The sequence below is a fragment of the Pygocentrus nattereri genome, chromosome 20 (genome assembly GCF_015220715.1).
Source record: "Pygocentrus nattereri isolate fPygNat1 chromosome 20, fPygNat1.pri, whole genome shotgun sequence".
In the NCBI taxonomy this organism is placed as follows: Eukaryota; Metazoa; Chordata; class Actinopteri; order Characiformes; family Serrasalmidae; genus Pygocentrus; species Pygocentrus nattereri.
The window spans coordinates 21082355-21097606 of NC_051230.1; the positions used below are offsets into that span (position 1 = coordinate 21082355).

The 15252-nt window shown below is 38.7% G+C and overlaps 1 protein-coding gene across 1 annotated transcript in view; it reads left to right on the forward strand.

The window, feature by feature from the left end:
- cfap299 (cilia and flagella associated protein 299) overlaps positions 1-15252 on the forward strand; it is a 154579-nt gene that overhangs the window by 71047 nt on the left and 68280 nt on the right. The window contains exon 4 of the mRNA XM_037531483.1: positions 5309-5399. Within this exon, the coding sequence (XP_037387380.1) occupies positions 5309-5399 (91 nt within the window). The remainder of the gene's footprint in view (positions 1-5308; positions 5400-15252) is intronic.

The window sequence follows — 15252 nt, forward strand, 5'->3', positions numbered from 1 at the left end:
AGAAGACAAGGGAAGTTGGTGTTGGAATGAGGAAGTCCAGGAGAGTATTCAGAAGAAGCTAAGAAAAAGTGGGATAACCAGAGAGATGAAGGAAGTAGGCAGGAGTACTGTGAGGCTAGTCGCATAGCGAAAAGAATGGTGGCAAAGGCAAAGGCTCAGGCCTATGATGAGCTGTATGAGAGGCTGGACAGTAAAGAAGGAGTAAAGGACTTGTATCGTTTGGCTAAACAGAGAGATAGAGCTGGAAAGGATGTACAGCAGGTTAGGCTGATAAAGGATAGAGAGGGAAATGTACTAGTGAGTGAACAGAGAGTGTTGAGTAGATGGAAGGAGTACTTTGAAGAACGAGGAAAACGAGAGAGAGAGGATGACAACGGGGGGAGAGATAGTGGATCAGGCAGTGAGGGCAGCTTTAAAAAGGATGAAGAATGGAAAGGCAGTTGGTCGAGATGACATACCTGTGGAGGTATGGAGATGTTTAGGAGAGAAGGCAGTGGACTTTTTAACCAGGTTGTTTAACAAAATCCTGGAGAGTGAGAGGATGCCTGATGAGTGGAGAAGCAGTGTACTGGTCCCCATTTTTAAGAACAAGGGTGATGTGCAGAGCTGCAGTAACTACAGAGGTATAAAGTTGATGAGGCACACCATGAAGGTATGGGAAAGAGTTGAAGCAAGGCTAAGGCGAGAGGTTCAGATCAGTGAGCAGCAGTTTGGTTTCATGCCCAGAAAGAGTACCACAGATGCAATTTTTGCATTGAGAGTGTTGGTAGAGAAGTACAGAAGAAGGTCAGAAGGAGCTACATTGTGTCTTTGTGGATCTAGAGAAGGCATATGATAGGGTGCCAAGAGAGGACCTGTGGTACTGTATGAGGAAGTCAGGTGTAGCTGTAAAGTATGTTAGGGTGGTGCAGGACATGTATAAGGATAGTGAGACAGTGGTGAGGTGTGCAGTTGGAGTGACAAATGGTTTCAAGGTGAAGGTAGGGTTACATGAGGGAAACTTTTCTTCAAAAGTAGAGCAGCTTTTTTGTAAAATGTCTCTCAAAGTTCAACTGTTCTATGAGGCTTAAGTCGCTTCTCATTCTCCAGCTTCTTGTTAAATTTTTTTTTGAGGCGCCAGAATGTAAATGCAGCACCATTTAAGGTGGAGCAAAATTTGAAAGAGAAGCTGACTTCATCTTCGCAAAGTTTTAGTGTTTGACAGTCTTTTGTTGCAGATTTAACGTACCAGGGAACCAACTGCTCTGCTTATAAATGCGAATAAGTCCATTCCCCTCTGAATTTTCGTCTTGAAACTCTCTCTTTGCCTTTTTTGTTAGCTACTAGTTAGGTGAGACTATTTTGTAAATGACAAACATGAGAAACCTGTTTTCCTATCGGTTGTACTTGCTGCCAACCAGAGGACCATCGAGCAAGTGGTGTCAAAGAATCGGAGCAAATTACAAATTCTATCACAACTTTTATTGCCAAGGATTTCCGTCCATTCTCAGTCGTTGAGAGCCAGGGCTTTCGCACCATGTTGGACACTTAGGAGCAGAGATACGGTGTCTCGTCTCAAAGATATTTAAGTGACTCAGCAACCCCCCACTCTCTACAATGAGACCAAAACTGAACATGTGCTGGGTGGGCATCCATTACCACAGAGTCTTATGTCACCGCAACTGCATTTTATCGCAGATGAATGGCAGCAGCGTCTCATGTGCTCCAAACAAAAGCAGTGAATGAGAGCCTTCCAGTTCACTTGACACATCACTTCCATTTGTTTTATTCATAAAAGATATTGGAAGTAAATTCATTATGGATTGTTACAAATACTTTGCTTTGAAAGTACCCAGTCATCAGTGACAAAATAGAAATCCTGTATAGAAAAAAAGATGCATTAAGAAGCATCGATAACCATTTTATAATCGCATTACAGGCCTCTGAATTGTAATCGAATCGAATCATGAGGCGCCTAGATTCTCACTCCTACCAGCACTTGTGTTTTCTTTTATCTTATCTTTTTTATGTTGGTGCTGACACACAGGATTATGGGAAATATAAGGCAGCAAGGGACATTTCTTTTGGACATGATTGGGTGCCTTTCTGCCTCAGAGTACTGTCTGAGTAGGCAGTGTTTATTGCATTTCAGACACACACCAAATCTTAGCAATATATCAGAAGAGCAGCTGGGCTTCAGCCTGAACTATTATGGATTATATTTTATTTATATATTTGTGAAATATATTGATACATGATACTTTGACAGCTACATTTCATTGGTTGAGACTGAACCAAATGGAAATTGGTCAGAAGAATATGTCGATATAGAACGTAAATCAAAAGTAAATTTAAGTCCTTATGTAACACAGTATAATCCTTTAATTGTGTAATTACATTTAATAGCTCAGGAAAACAACAAAGACCATTGCAGGGTTTCAGATGCTCCGCATCGTTCTGGTTTAGTCAGTCTCGCAGGCCGGTATTCTTCGTGGTGTAATGCTGCACAGTCACTTCTTGCTAATGTTACAGTACTTGGCATCTGACTGAACATTTATGAACTGCAGGCAGCCAAGTAGTTTGAGCAGAATAAATGGCATGTGTGTGTTCCATTTACTTAGAGCTTTTCCCCCTACTTTCTTTTCATCATCCAGAATAAACAGACGAGGGCCCCAAGCGCATCATGGTCCGCTAAATCCTTTCTAAGCGGCAGGCCCTGTTTGTAAAAGCCCCCCTACCTGTCTCTCTGTAACCTGAGTTGAGAAACAGTGGATGTCTGTTAACCCCACAGCGAGGAGGGGTTTGGGGGCTCATTAGGAATATTAAACCTTCTGGCCGGTGCAGGTGCATGACTTTTGACTTCACAGCTATTTGCATAATGAGCAGTAGTGAGTGGTCAACTGACTATACACAAAGAAAAAAGCTGAATATTATAAGAACAGAGCTGAATTTTACAGAATATACTGCTTTCAAAATATTCTGATTAGGACTGCATAATCTCTCATTCCTTCATTGTTGTTGCAGTGTTGGCCTTTACTGCACTAATATGGCAGAGGTGTGTGCAATGTGCAAATAATCCACTAACCACAATGTTTTGTCAATCCAGTCACAGATATTTCTATGGGTGTTTGGATAAATAAAGGCGTTCAGAAGACCAGTCCTTCAACACAGTGGTATAGCTCTTGGGGGGCTAAGGTGGCATATCCTCATCCTATACCTGGAAGCCAGATTTGTGACCATTAAAAAAAGAGAAGTACTCAAATGCCAATAAAAAAAAAAAACTATTGAAATCTATAAACTATTGAGTCCTTGCATCTTCTTGCGTTTTTCTACCTTATATAAATCAAACTTACAAAACTCTCACCATTACCAAAGCAACATTTGCATGCCACTATCTGCCCCTCAAGAAGACATTAAAACTCAGCTTTTCTTTTCAAAGCTAAAATGCAAACACAGCATTAGCTTGCTGCACTATTTGCCCTGATGGTGAGAAGCTGAGCTGTGCTAGTTACTGTAAGCTACTAACCCAGCTAGTGAGTAGCAGTAGTTGGCTGTGGTAAAGAAAACAAATTTGAATGCCACGAAAAAGTGACAAGAACATCACTGTCTTCATCCACTTCCCCTGTAAAAGGTAGGACTCTGGTTAATTAACGTTTACCTGCAGTAAAATCCATAGTTTCAGTTATAGTAAATAATGTTAGACGGTTAAAAGTAAGGTAATGAGTCACGTGTTGTGTTTAATATTAAAACATGTTTGTTTCCCTGATTATGGTAATACAGAGGTATTCAGCTCACATCCTGGAGGCCCAGTTTGCCAATTTCCCTACTCAAGCAAACCTGGCAATTAACGCCTACTGTCTGAACTCTCCCTCAAAACTCAGCCTTTCCATTGCTAGAGTGATAATTTACTCTATGTGGGAATATATGGGAATCTTTGTGGGAATATGTGGGGAAGACTCATTCTGAAATGCTTAATATACCAAGTAACATATTGGCCTGCTATTTGAGCATTAGGTCGGGGCACTATAAAACACAGGTTCAAATATTGCACTTTTATAATGTTGAATGCTCTAATAAACTGAAAATGGAAGCATTAACTAATAAACAACATTTTTGCTGTATCGAAAAATCAACAGCACTATATCTAATCAAAAAATGAACTGTGAATCGTAACTCCCCTAGTAAAGCTCAACAACATTTAGTGAAATATGAGGTTGCAACATGACTTTTTTACAATATTGTTCAGCCTTACGTCTGGTCCACATATGGAACATATTGTCTCTTGACTTTGGGAAGGTGATTGTCATCAATAGGAATAATTTAGCTGCGTGGAAGAATGTAATGTCAAGTGTAAGTAGGTAAGGATCAGTCATTCTGTACCCAGCTACCCTTTTCACCTTTCCTTGGACCTCACAGAGGAGTGCGTAAACTCGAGCAAGTTCTCAAATACCTGTTTACTGGCAAGCAGGTGATTCTGCAGGTATACTGCAGACATTATGAAAGTTGAGCAAAGTGAACCCTGGGGTGAATGACAAGGCGCTATTGCTGGTACTGCACTGTGAAAGATGCGAGATGAGTGCCAGTGTTTTGTCAGGTGCCGTGGCTCCTGAAGAAGACCAAAACTTTGCTTTCGTGGAAGGAGGCCAGATCACGTCGAAAAAGCAATGCTCAACACAAAACAGGCCTGAATAATGGGGGAGAGAAAATTCATCCAAAAGCATTCCCCACTGCGATTAATTACCAGCATTGTAGTGTTTAACTGAAATCACTCACTGGGACTGTTCACATTTTTCGATTCATAAATCAGTTCTGTAGCAGCTAGGCTGCATGTATTTTCAGTGCCAAATAGCTTATGAGTTTGTTTGGTCTGTTTTAAAGTTTGAGCAACCGGTTTCTTTCAGCCCAACTGTCTTTTTCCTTCCTTGACATGATGCACTGCTGCATTTGATTTGATTTACAGTTAACCACAGTATATGAATGGCACAGGTTTTTATTTTTGCTTTTTGTTTGTAAATAAATGATTAATTGCATCCACATCAACTAAAGTGAAACCTTCAAGCAGTGTCAGTTTTTTCTTTACCAAATTTCTCAATTTTTTCACTCATTGTAACTATTCCTTAATTTGCAAATGAAGTGTAGAAGTAGAGCAGAAATAATATATGGAGCTTGACTGGTGAGTGGGAGTCATTACTGCTATAATAAATTAATATCAAAAACACTGAGCATCAGTGTGAGCTTTATTTGGGGGAAAACTCAAACAGAGAACATTTTAGGCTTTAAATACTTTTTTAAGGAACATTTCAAACCTTTTCATTGTTGACTTTTCCAGGACGCTGGCAAGTGCAGGAAAAGAACTCAAAGATAACTTCCTGAGAGCGCTGGCTGAGCGTGAGGAGGCCAACCGCAGTGGGAAAATGAATGTGAGTACACTATTACAGCTCTCCGTTCACTACGTAATGGGATTCCCCTGAAAAAAATGGCATCAATTCCATTAGAACATGAACAGAATCTGCACTGTGTCAGGCTGGGGAGAGTTACAACACCTACCAACCCCCTATACATACATGCTTAACAAGCAAACCTGCCATCCCCAAATTTGCTGTTGCCCTTTAACACCATTGACTGGTTAAAGGGGAATGTAATTAAATTATCAAGATGTAAACAAAGTCATCCAGAGTGGTTTGATGTGAAATGCTCCATTCTAGAGATGCTGGAGTCAGAATTGCTCTCAGTGGTGGTGATAGCAACCAAACATCTGCATAGTTTATTAACATTATTACATGAAATGGTTATGATTGTGAGGCTTTATGTTTTGTTTTTTTTTACAATAGATTTGACATAAAATAAATAAAATGCATTTTTTTTTCAACCATTACTCAACTATCATTAACACTACATTTCATACAAAAACTTAGACACGTGTAGGTTCTTTGGTCATTTTAGACCATAAATAAAATGACATTGCAACTCCTCTCACTGCCATTTTTAGAGGCAATTTGTCTTCAAATAACCTTTTCACATCAAACCACTCAGAATGACGTTTACGTCTCGAGGATTGAAGTATACAGAAATTTTTAAAAATTGCTTAAGTTAATACATACTTTGAAAAATATCAACAGCAAGCATCAGTGATAAAATGTTTTGTTTATTATGATGGCCATAAATTTTGTGAGATGGGGAAGTCTAAACAAACTTTCACCTTCATGTCACTTCTATTTGGTTTATATTTATTATTCAAATTAGCATTTTTTGCTATTCTTTTTTTTTTTTTTTTTACATGATGTATGCTTTATTATAAAATAAATGGTCCTAAAATCTGATTGGTTGCCCCTTTTTTGAAGCCTTTAAAAAAAAATTAAATAAATAAACGTACACACAACTTTGACCGGCTCACAACAACTGAATTCTTTATTAATGCACCAAGTCACTAAATACCATTGTGCTGTGAATGGACAGTTATGCTGCTCATAAACATATCAATGAAGAAAGATCTTGAGTTTTAAACTAAACACCTAGACTTAAATACAACATACTAATTAATAGGCGAAAGTGCTCCTTCATTAATGATTCATTTTAAAACAGACTTATTATGGTTGTGCATATTTCTAATGTCTGTGGTTTTGCTTAGCTCTGTTCTAAGTAGTATTAAATCCATTGTGGGGTTTAGTTTAATGATAAAACAGGAAATTGCACTGAGACACTGGCAGAATTTAGCATTATTGTTACAGTGGTATTAAAAAACAAATACAGTAAAGGTTTCTGCCGTAAACGCTGATATATTAAGATATTTTCTTCATGATAAAACTATTAAAATGTTATATATAATATACAAGTTCTTGTCCTCTGATAGCAGTCTGTAGTTGTGATAGCACACTCTAAAAGAACTACATTTCTTGTTGAAAAATGTGTTTATTGCAATTATTATTAAACTTCAAAATACTGAACTTTTGAATATTTTAGCATATTTTATGTTGGTGTTGTTTTATAATATAGCAATAAGTCTGTTGAGGTCACACAGATATGTAGCTAATAATCATTCTTGCGGTCACCATGCCATTTGATGGTGTAGTGGACTGTACAAAAGACAGAATATTGCTGAGGCTTCCACGATAACTAAATGACTCTAGTGATTTGGATGATTTTAGCTCTTGCAGTTTGTAGGCTGATGCACCATTTACAAGATAATTATAGATGTCTGAATATGTAAATCACAGGCAATAAAGCATGACTGACTTTGGCTTGGATCAGCACGTTGGATCAAGTTGACTTTTTCTTGATATCTCCTTTTGGAAGCCTGGTGGCATTGACATAATACACACACCCACCCACACACACACACACACACACACACACACATATATATATATATATATATATATATATATAATATTATTGAACAACTGTGCATTTGACCATATTTTGTTGCTGCTCCATAAAAGCAATAGGCCACTGAAAGCTGTGCATTTAGTGACGCTTTATTTTGACATCATTTCACTGTATTATTTCAAATAGACAGGGCCAAAATGTGTCTAAGTAGGAGTACGTTCTTTTTGTTTCTTGCAAGCTTTGGCACACTGACATCTGTTAACATGGTTAATTTGATTTAATGGAGTGGCCATGACCTGTAATATGTAGCTCTCTTCTGAAAGAGCTCTGTTTGTCATGAATTCAGGGCAAAAACGACGTGCTTGGGTTTATGACCTCCTACACAGGGGCAAGTGTTTATTATCACTGCAGCTAACACTGCATGTCACACGGGTCAAAGAGTGACAGCATTACATGGCTTTAATAAAACAATACCCCTGCAACATGAGGGCAAATAAATAAATGACAAATGGAATGTAAACTAAAATGGTGTTGTGTTCTGACCAACCAGCAACAAGTATACATGACGCCACAATTTGTCAAGAGTAGCCAAAAAAACGGGTTTAATGTGACCTCTCAGCCGCCCCAGTGGGACCCAATGATTATGAGATCGGATGAAGTACGTCGGGCGAGTGTAGACACATTTCCCTCCAAAATGTTGATGCTGTAAACAATACTGTGCTGCCACAATTAGTATTATAAGCCAGTGTTAACGGAGCTGACATAAAAGACTAGGTAACAACTTGTCCTGTTCTCAAATATTCAAAGAAACTGCAGTAGATGAGTCCAAGAAACTGTCTTATATACCACTTCCTGTGTTTAGAAAAAAGGAGGTGAAAAATATCAAGACAAAACAGTGTTGTAGATTACCAACAATATTATGCTGACATGCTCTCCCAATCCCCTTTTATGCATTTTTTGTCCTCTCCAAAGTGCTTCCTCTGATGAAACATTGGGTTGGAAAAATGTTTATTTTCCTCTGACCCCCTGCCCGCCCTCCCTGTTTAAAATTAAATCCACATTTGAGCACTTAATACCACTTCCGTTAGAAGTTGTTTGAATAACAGGTAAACGTAATACAGTCTGACGAGGTTTGACCTTGTTGGTATGTTTGTGCTATTTAAATGTACTGCGGCCAACGTTTACTTGTATGAGAAATATGTTCTTAAAGGTATCCAGTGTACATTTGCGTTGTAGATTGCTGCTCTTTCATGAGTGGAAAATGCACTATTTAGCACATAGTCATAAATATTTCTCCATGGAAAAGTTATTTTCTGTTGTATCAAAAGTCATGTCAAGCGCATTTGGCTAAAGGCAGAGCATTTATAAATGTGTACGTTTATAAAACTGTTGCAGTGGTGGCTTTATGGCTTCCTGGGCTGTAATTAAAATACAGCTAGCTCTAAGTTTCTTGGCACTTGTGGTGTGTAATATTTACACCATTCAGCGCTAAGAACGGGAACGGCGGCGCCACCGAGCTCGATCTCCGTCAAGCTTGAAAAAATTCAGATCGTGCAGATCAAGCAAAGCAAGTGCACACAAAAAGAGGATAGTTCAGCCTCTACTACCCTTGCTGCTCTTGCTTGCTATACTATAGTGGTATTCCTTCACGTGCTACCTGCAGCCTCGACATAATCTCAGAGTTCTTAGTCCTTTGAGCTGTATAAAGAATCGTAAGTGTTCTCTGTTACAGAATCGCATTACAAAACTAATCTTTGATGAAGTTGCATATTAGGACCACCCACTAATGTAAGCTACACTGTAAACTACCCTATCTAAGCTTTCAGGATTGGCTGATCAAACATGTTGTCATGGTACATGGTACATAGCATAGTGGGCCTTGTCACTGCTTTGTATGAATTGTTAGCCTTTCAGTTTATGAAAGAAAGAAAGAAACGTGAGTAGCCTGCTGAATCACTGAAGCCCATATAAATACTTCATTGCTGAGATTCATGGGCATTTTATACATACATGAGGGCATTAACATAAACTTAGAGGCGCACACTGGCCAAAATTGTGTAGCCACTGCTACATCTGTTCAGAATGTGGCTACTCATCTCCTACAGTGGTACCAAAATAGTCTTAGGAGTAAGATTTTCCAGTTTAAATAACTACATAAGGAAAACCCCTTCAGATGATGTATCTTGAGGCTGGGAGGAACTTTTGAAAACCTACAAGTGCTTTGGAGCAGGATGTTTGAAGTGTTTTAGATGTGTTTAGCTGGCTAATAGTGAAATGTTTAGCTGTCTAATGCAGAAGCAGGCCAGATAGCTAGCATTACTACTAGTAAGTGAAATATCCTGTCTATATTTATTACCCTCTATGATGGTGCATTTCTTTAGGGGAAATGTGAGGGGAAATCCCACTGGTTGTATGACCTATTTGGTCATGTAGGCTGGGTATTGTAGAGAACATTAACGGATAAAAACACTAAAAGGATATAAGATCATGAATTCTGTCAAACACGTGAGGCTGAGGGATGCAGTGCTGTACTACAGAGTACAACACATATTAAATGCTAGTTTTATGACTAAATGCCATCAGAATATTAAAAGTGCATTCACGACATAATAGCACCTTTAGGGGCAAAAAAAGATGAATATTTGGTCATTTCTACCCGTTATTTCAAATACTGCAAACACATTGTGTGATTTTAAGCCTTTCAGGTCAAGAAACTACGATATGTAGGTTGTATCATGAAAGCTGGTTTCCCATATAAATCCTCTGCATCATGCGGAAGACCACACAGCATTTGTGTACATACATTCCTGGTTCATAAGTGTATTTGGATTAATTAAGCACTCTTATTTGGACTGTAGCCTTACTGTTTGCTAACAGACGGTCATATGGAGTCCAGACCATACCTGCCAGTCTTTCAAGAACTTGTTAAAATGAACGGCTTGCTAATAATCTGCTGACAGCTTAAAAATGGCAATAAAACCATTTTGTTTGTCTAGCCTGAGGGCAAAACCTGGAACCTCAATTCTGTCAGGAAGTCTTCAGCAGTAACAGAAGCTAGCAGCTCACTACCATCATTAAACTTCTTTAACAACATCCAGCAGAATCTGGGTGTGTTGGAGGGAGCGACTCCTGAGCCTTACGTTATCTGTCCCATCAGCTGAGCTCATAAAGCCTGGAGCTCAGGCTGCTTTGTGCTTTTCCTCCTCCCCCGGCCCTGTTGCGAAAGTTGCGCTGCTGCCAAAAGTCACACACAAACAAAAGGTGCACCTGGGCAGCTCTGGCATTATTTACTCTGGGTAAGAAGTTAAGTTTATCAAATCCAGGTCACACCTGCGCTAGGTGCCTCAGGGGCTCCTTTGTTGGGAGGTACACATTTGAAACCGAAGGTGCGCTAACCCCTCACCCGCCACCATCCCACCCCACCCTGCTATTTGTTTTTGCTCTTTAGCAAGTGATACCATGATGTCAGCATTCGTGCCCCTCTTTAGGTTAAGTTAACAGAGGCATTCAGCTTTTTTAGACCAAAATCTCTATGCATCATGTGGTTGGCACTCTGTTTAGAACATCTTGTTTCATTGACTGAGGCTGCAACTAAAATAGATTACTACTCCCTAATTAGTGCTGTGCTGTATAGGAAGGAACAGTTTGTTTCACTAAATAGCAGTAAAAATGAATTAGGACATTTTGGACACGTTGGTATTCACCAGTCACATTGCTAAATTTGAGAAGGCTATCTTGGGCTGTGTTTCTCCTTGTTGCTAATTAGCAGCTAATGATGGCCAACTGACTAGCTATAAATAGTCAGAATACTTGCTTGTTAACTATAAATAACAAAGAAACAACAGAAAGCTTGCCTAAAATCTCAAGTGCCGTACTTCCAGGACCCCAGCTGTTCTAGTTACCTGGCATGAAGTTTAGCTACTACTATTAATGAGCAAATGAGGTGCAGTTCGCAAGCTGTTTGTCGAGATTTCGATCCATTAAGGTCAGCAATCACAGATAATGCTTTACATTTTTTAAACTGAGGGTACCTGAAGCATTCCGCACAAAAGACAGCTATGGAGAGCACAGCACAAAACATGTCTCTCTCAGAGAAAACAGAAAAAAGCACCTCATCCTCAAAAAACTGTTTAATGTGAACCTCCTCTTATGCCAGAAAGTGAAGAGAATCTGAAGTTTCTGAAATGTATCCACTGTTAATGTTAGCTAACGTTTCTCTGCTCATTGCTTAATAACAACAGACTTGCAGTACATGATTTATGGGGTTCACTAGAAACTGTGTTGGAATGCACTGTGAGAGACTGAGGTACCCTTGAAATCACTCAGAATTATATTTTACTATTCAGACAAAAGTGAAAAATGTCTGACTTGGCTGGGATGTTCCACCATAAAATATTAATTGGTATACCAGTCGTATCCAACTCTGGTCCTGGAGAGTTACTGTCTTGCAGAGCATAGTTCCAACCACAATTTGCCACACCTGCTCCAGCTAATTAGCTTCTTCAGTGGTTGGCTGGATCAGATGAATTAGAGTTAAGTAAGGGGCGGGGCAGCTTATTGGATACAGGTTGCAAGTAAACTCTGCAAGAATTTAGATCTCAAGGACCAGGGTTGGAAAACACGGGTATAGAATGCAGGCTGTTTTAACTTTGCAAAATGCAATTCCATTTCATTGGATATGAACCTCGAAGTGGTTCTTGCAGCACACCAAAGAACCCTTTTTGACACCTTCACTCTTTTACTTAGGAAAAAGTCATGTGTCCAAGAATGTCTGCTTTAAAACCATAAGCACTGATGAGAACAGGAAGCTGAAACATCTGCTTTTTGCACTTTGCCTAATGTGTTAAAAAACATTTTTTAAGCTAGACTTTATCTGTCTTCATCTCCTTGAAGTGTTCAGGCAATATTGCTTTAGTTTACCTTTAGGCACCTGCAGCCAACCTTTTTGTATAATTTATGAAGTGCAACCAAAACCTTCTTTTTTCATGTGTTTTAAAATAAGATTTTTTTTGTTAAAAAAAAAAATCTAACAATAGAATGCAGTGTTCAGAGTCACACTGTAAAAATGATATTGCTGTATTTTTTGACAGATTCTTATGCCATGATCCAACACTCCCTGTCAATAAGTCTCTTGGTTGATTTAACATTGAACAGTTAGCAGTTGCACTTTCTTTATCATAGATTTCTTTTTGAAAGTAATAAACATATCAGACTGGACAAGTAGGCAGACCTGTAGTGCTTATGACTAAGTCAGAGCTCCTTTGGAAAGGTCAGACCATGTGGAGCCTCAGTTGCCTTTTGTTCTTGTCGAGTTAAAGCTAAAACCTAGATAACCTAAAGTCTGATAAAGTTGTATCCTCAAATATGAATCCATTTGCGCGTTCTAATAAACTTCTAATTATTTATAGACATTGTTCCCTTAAAGTAAACATTACAGTAATTATTAAGATCGATAGGAAAATGATATTTTCTTAGCTTTAAAAGATATTATTATCTGATGAGATGAAAACTTCATTAGTCTTTGGAGAAGAATGACCGAGAAGTTTAAAGAAAGGCAGAGCTTTCTTCTCCTTCAGTATTGAAAGGCATTGAATGTGCCACATGTTTATCAGCACTGGGAAAATCTAAAACAAAGAACTGACAGAGATGTTTGTTTTCTTGTCTTTTACACCATTTATAAAATGGCAGCTGATCTTTATATTGTGTGAACAATTTTCAGATGAATGGATCAACAGAAAGAAAAAGTTTTAGAATTTACCGTTTTGCAGATATAAGGTTTTGTTATGACAGTGAATGTACTGGGTGGTACAGATTAAAATGTTTTAAGGCTGTTTTACATCTGATTCTCTATATAACATTTAGCAAGTCTAATGATTTTTTTTAACTGAAAGCCAGAATTAACTAAACGGGCTACAATGTAGTGAAACTTACTGTACAAAGCATGTGTTTGTCTTTGGTCTATGGACCTAGTATGTTCTGTATTGATAAGCCTGCTTCATGTATAGATAATAAGGTGGTCAGTCATGCAGGCCAAAGATCACATTTAGCATAGAAATGAGGGAGAAATTCCCAGCCATATAATGTTACAGTGAATGTACGTGAGTCGGTCAGTCACTCCTTTGTCCCCGTCATAGCCAGTAAAATAACAATAGCATGTTGGTTTCAAAGCACTTGACCAAAGGTGAAAGCACCTTCAAAAAAGAGTCATGCAGAGCTATCGTGTGACCCTAGCCTTGAAAGCCATACAAAGATTTTCAAAGGACTTGGGGGGTCGAGGCATATGACCACACAGTTTAGCCTTTCAGAGGGAGGACAAAGACATCCTTTGGTAAAATGTGTTGTTTGTGAATATTTTGAAACTTGTATAAAAGCCTTGGCATTTGGTGTTTCTGTAGAGTCTTTTTGGCAAAGTGCTTGGATGCAGCAAACCGTCTTGATTTTGTGGTTGAAAGTACTCATAATGTATATTGACTATGGGGGCATTTACACAGGGCCTTTTTAAATGCAAGGTGTGCCACGTCTTGTGCTTAGCAGGACGTGCTTCTTTGGGGGGTTGGATTAACACATTTGATTGACAAGTAGTAAGACAGTGAATTAAGATAAAGCAAAAGACTGAGACAATCAGTTTCGTAATGGACATATGTAATAATTAAGGATGTAATCATTTCAAAACATATCAAAAAACGACTTTGAAACTGTGTCATCTTATGCAGAAACCACTGTTGACAAGGCATCTGGGTTTCTGTCACAATAAAGTGGGCAGTAAGGTGGGGGCTTACATTACGCATACAGTTGTGCTCTTTTCCAAATCAGTTAAAATGCTGCTTTCAAGAAAACCAAATTTCCCACCAGGAGGCACCACATGAAGTCAAGTTCATAAAACTTTTCGACGCAGCTCGTAGTTGTCAACTTGTGATGTCAACACTATTTTCATCATGGCAAAAGATGGAAGCAAACAGTTAACAAACTGTGCAGACTGTACAAAGGTAACACATGCTAAAGCTATTTTAAATTGATACGGTACAATTAAACCAAAACCAAGAGGCCAGCGCTACCGCCCAGGAGACTTTGGAGACTTGGAGACTTTACCTGTAACATAAAAAATGTCAAAATAATAAGCCTTAACCTCGGATCATTTTGACCTCTAGTCAGCACGTGATGCAAACATAAGCATATAAACACAGCATATAAAAGTATAAGTGGGCATTATCATGATAATTTTATATAGTGAGGACAGTATGCTTTTCCTATCATATCATGGATACCGTCTGTACTTAAAGCTGAACTGTAAAAGTGTAGATCTCTCTGGTAGAAATGTGTAACTGCAGCCAGTGTGCAGAAGAACATTTGTAAAGTCAGTTGTACTTTGGACTTCTTCCTGAGTCTGATGATTGTAAGAGCATTGAAAGCATATTCAAAGAGAACTGAGTCTTCTGAGGATGTAAGTGAATTATCTATTATCTATAAGAAGTGGAGTCTGTCAGTGTGATGTCAATACGTAATAAATGGTCAGAAAAAGTCCAGCCTGAAGCCTCTGACTTTTAAATGACTATTTCAGGCTTTTCAGGGTGACTCATAGCAGTGTGTTGTAGTGTGTTCTACTGTCACAGTAGAAGACCTCCTTTTTGGTGTTACAGAGGACCTTCAAAAAGGTCATATATAGAACCATCTACAGCACATTCTCCATCAATCTGAAGAACCATTTCACTATGCAATGAATAAATTGAATAAATAGAACCGTTTTCTTTACTAAAGAACCCTTAAAGAACTGTCATTTTTAAGTGCGTCTTCTTCTTCTTTCGGCTGCTCCCTTTAGGGGTCGCCACAGCGGATCATCTGCCTCCATCTTGCCCTATCCTACACCTTTACTACATCCATAAACCTTCTCTGAGGTCTCTACCTCTTCTCCTTCTACCTGGCAGCTCCATCTCCAACATTCTTTGACCA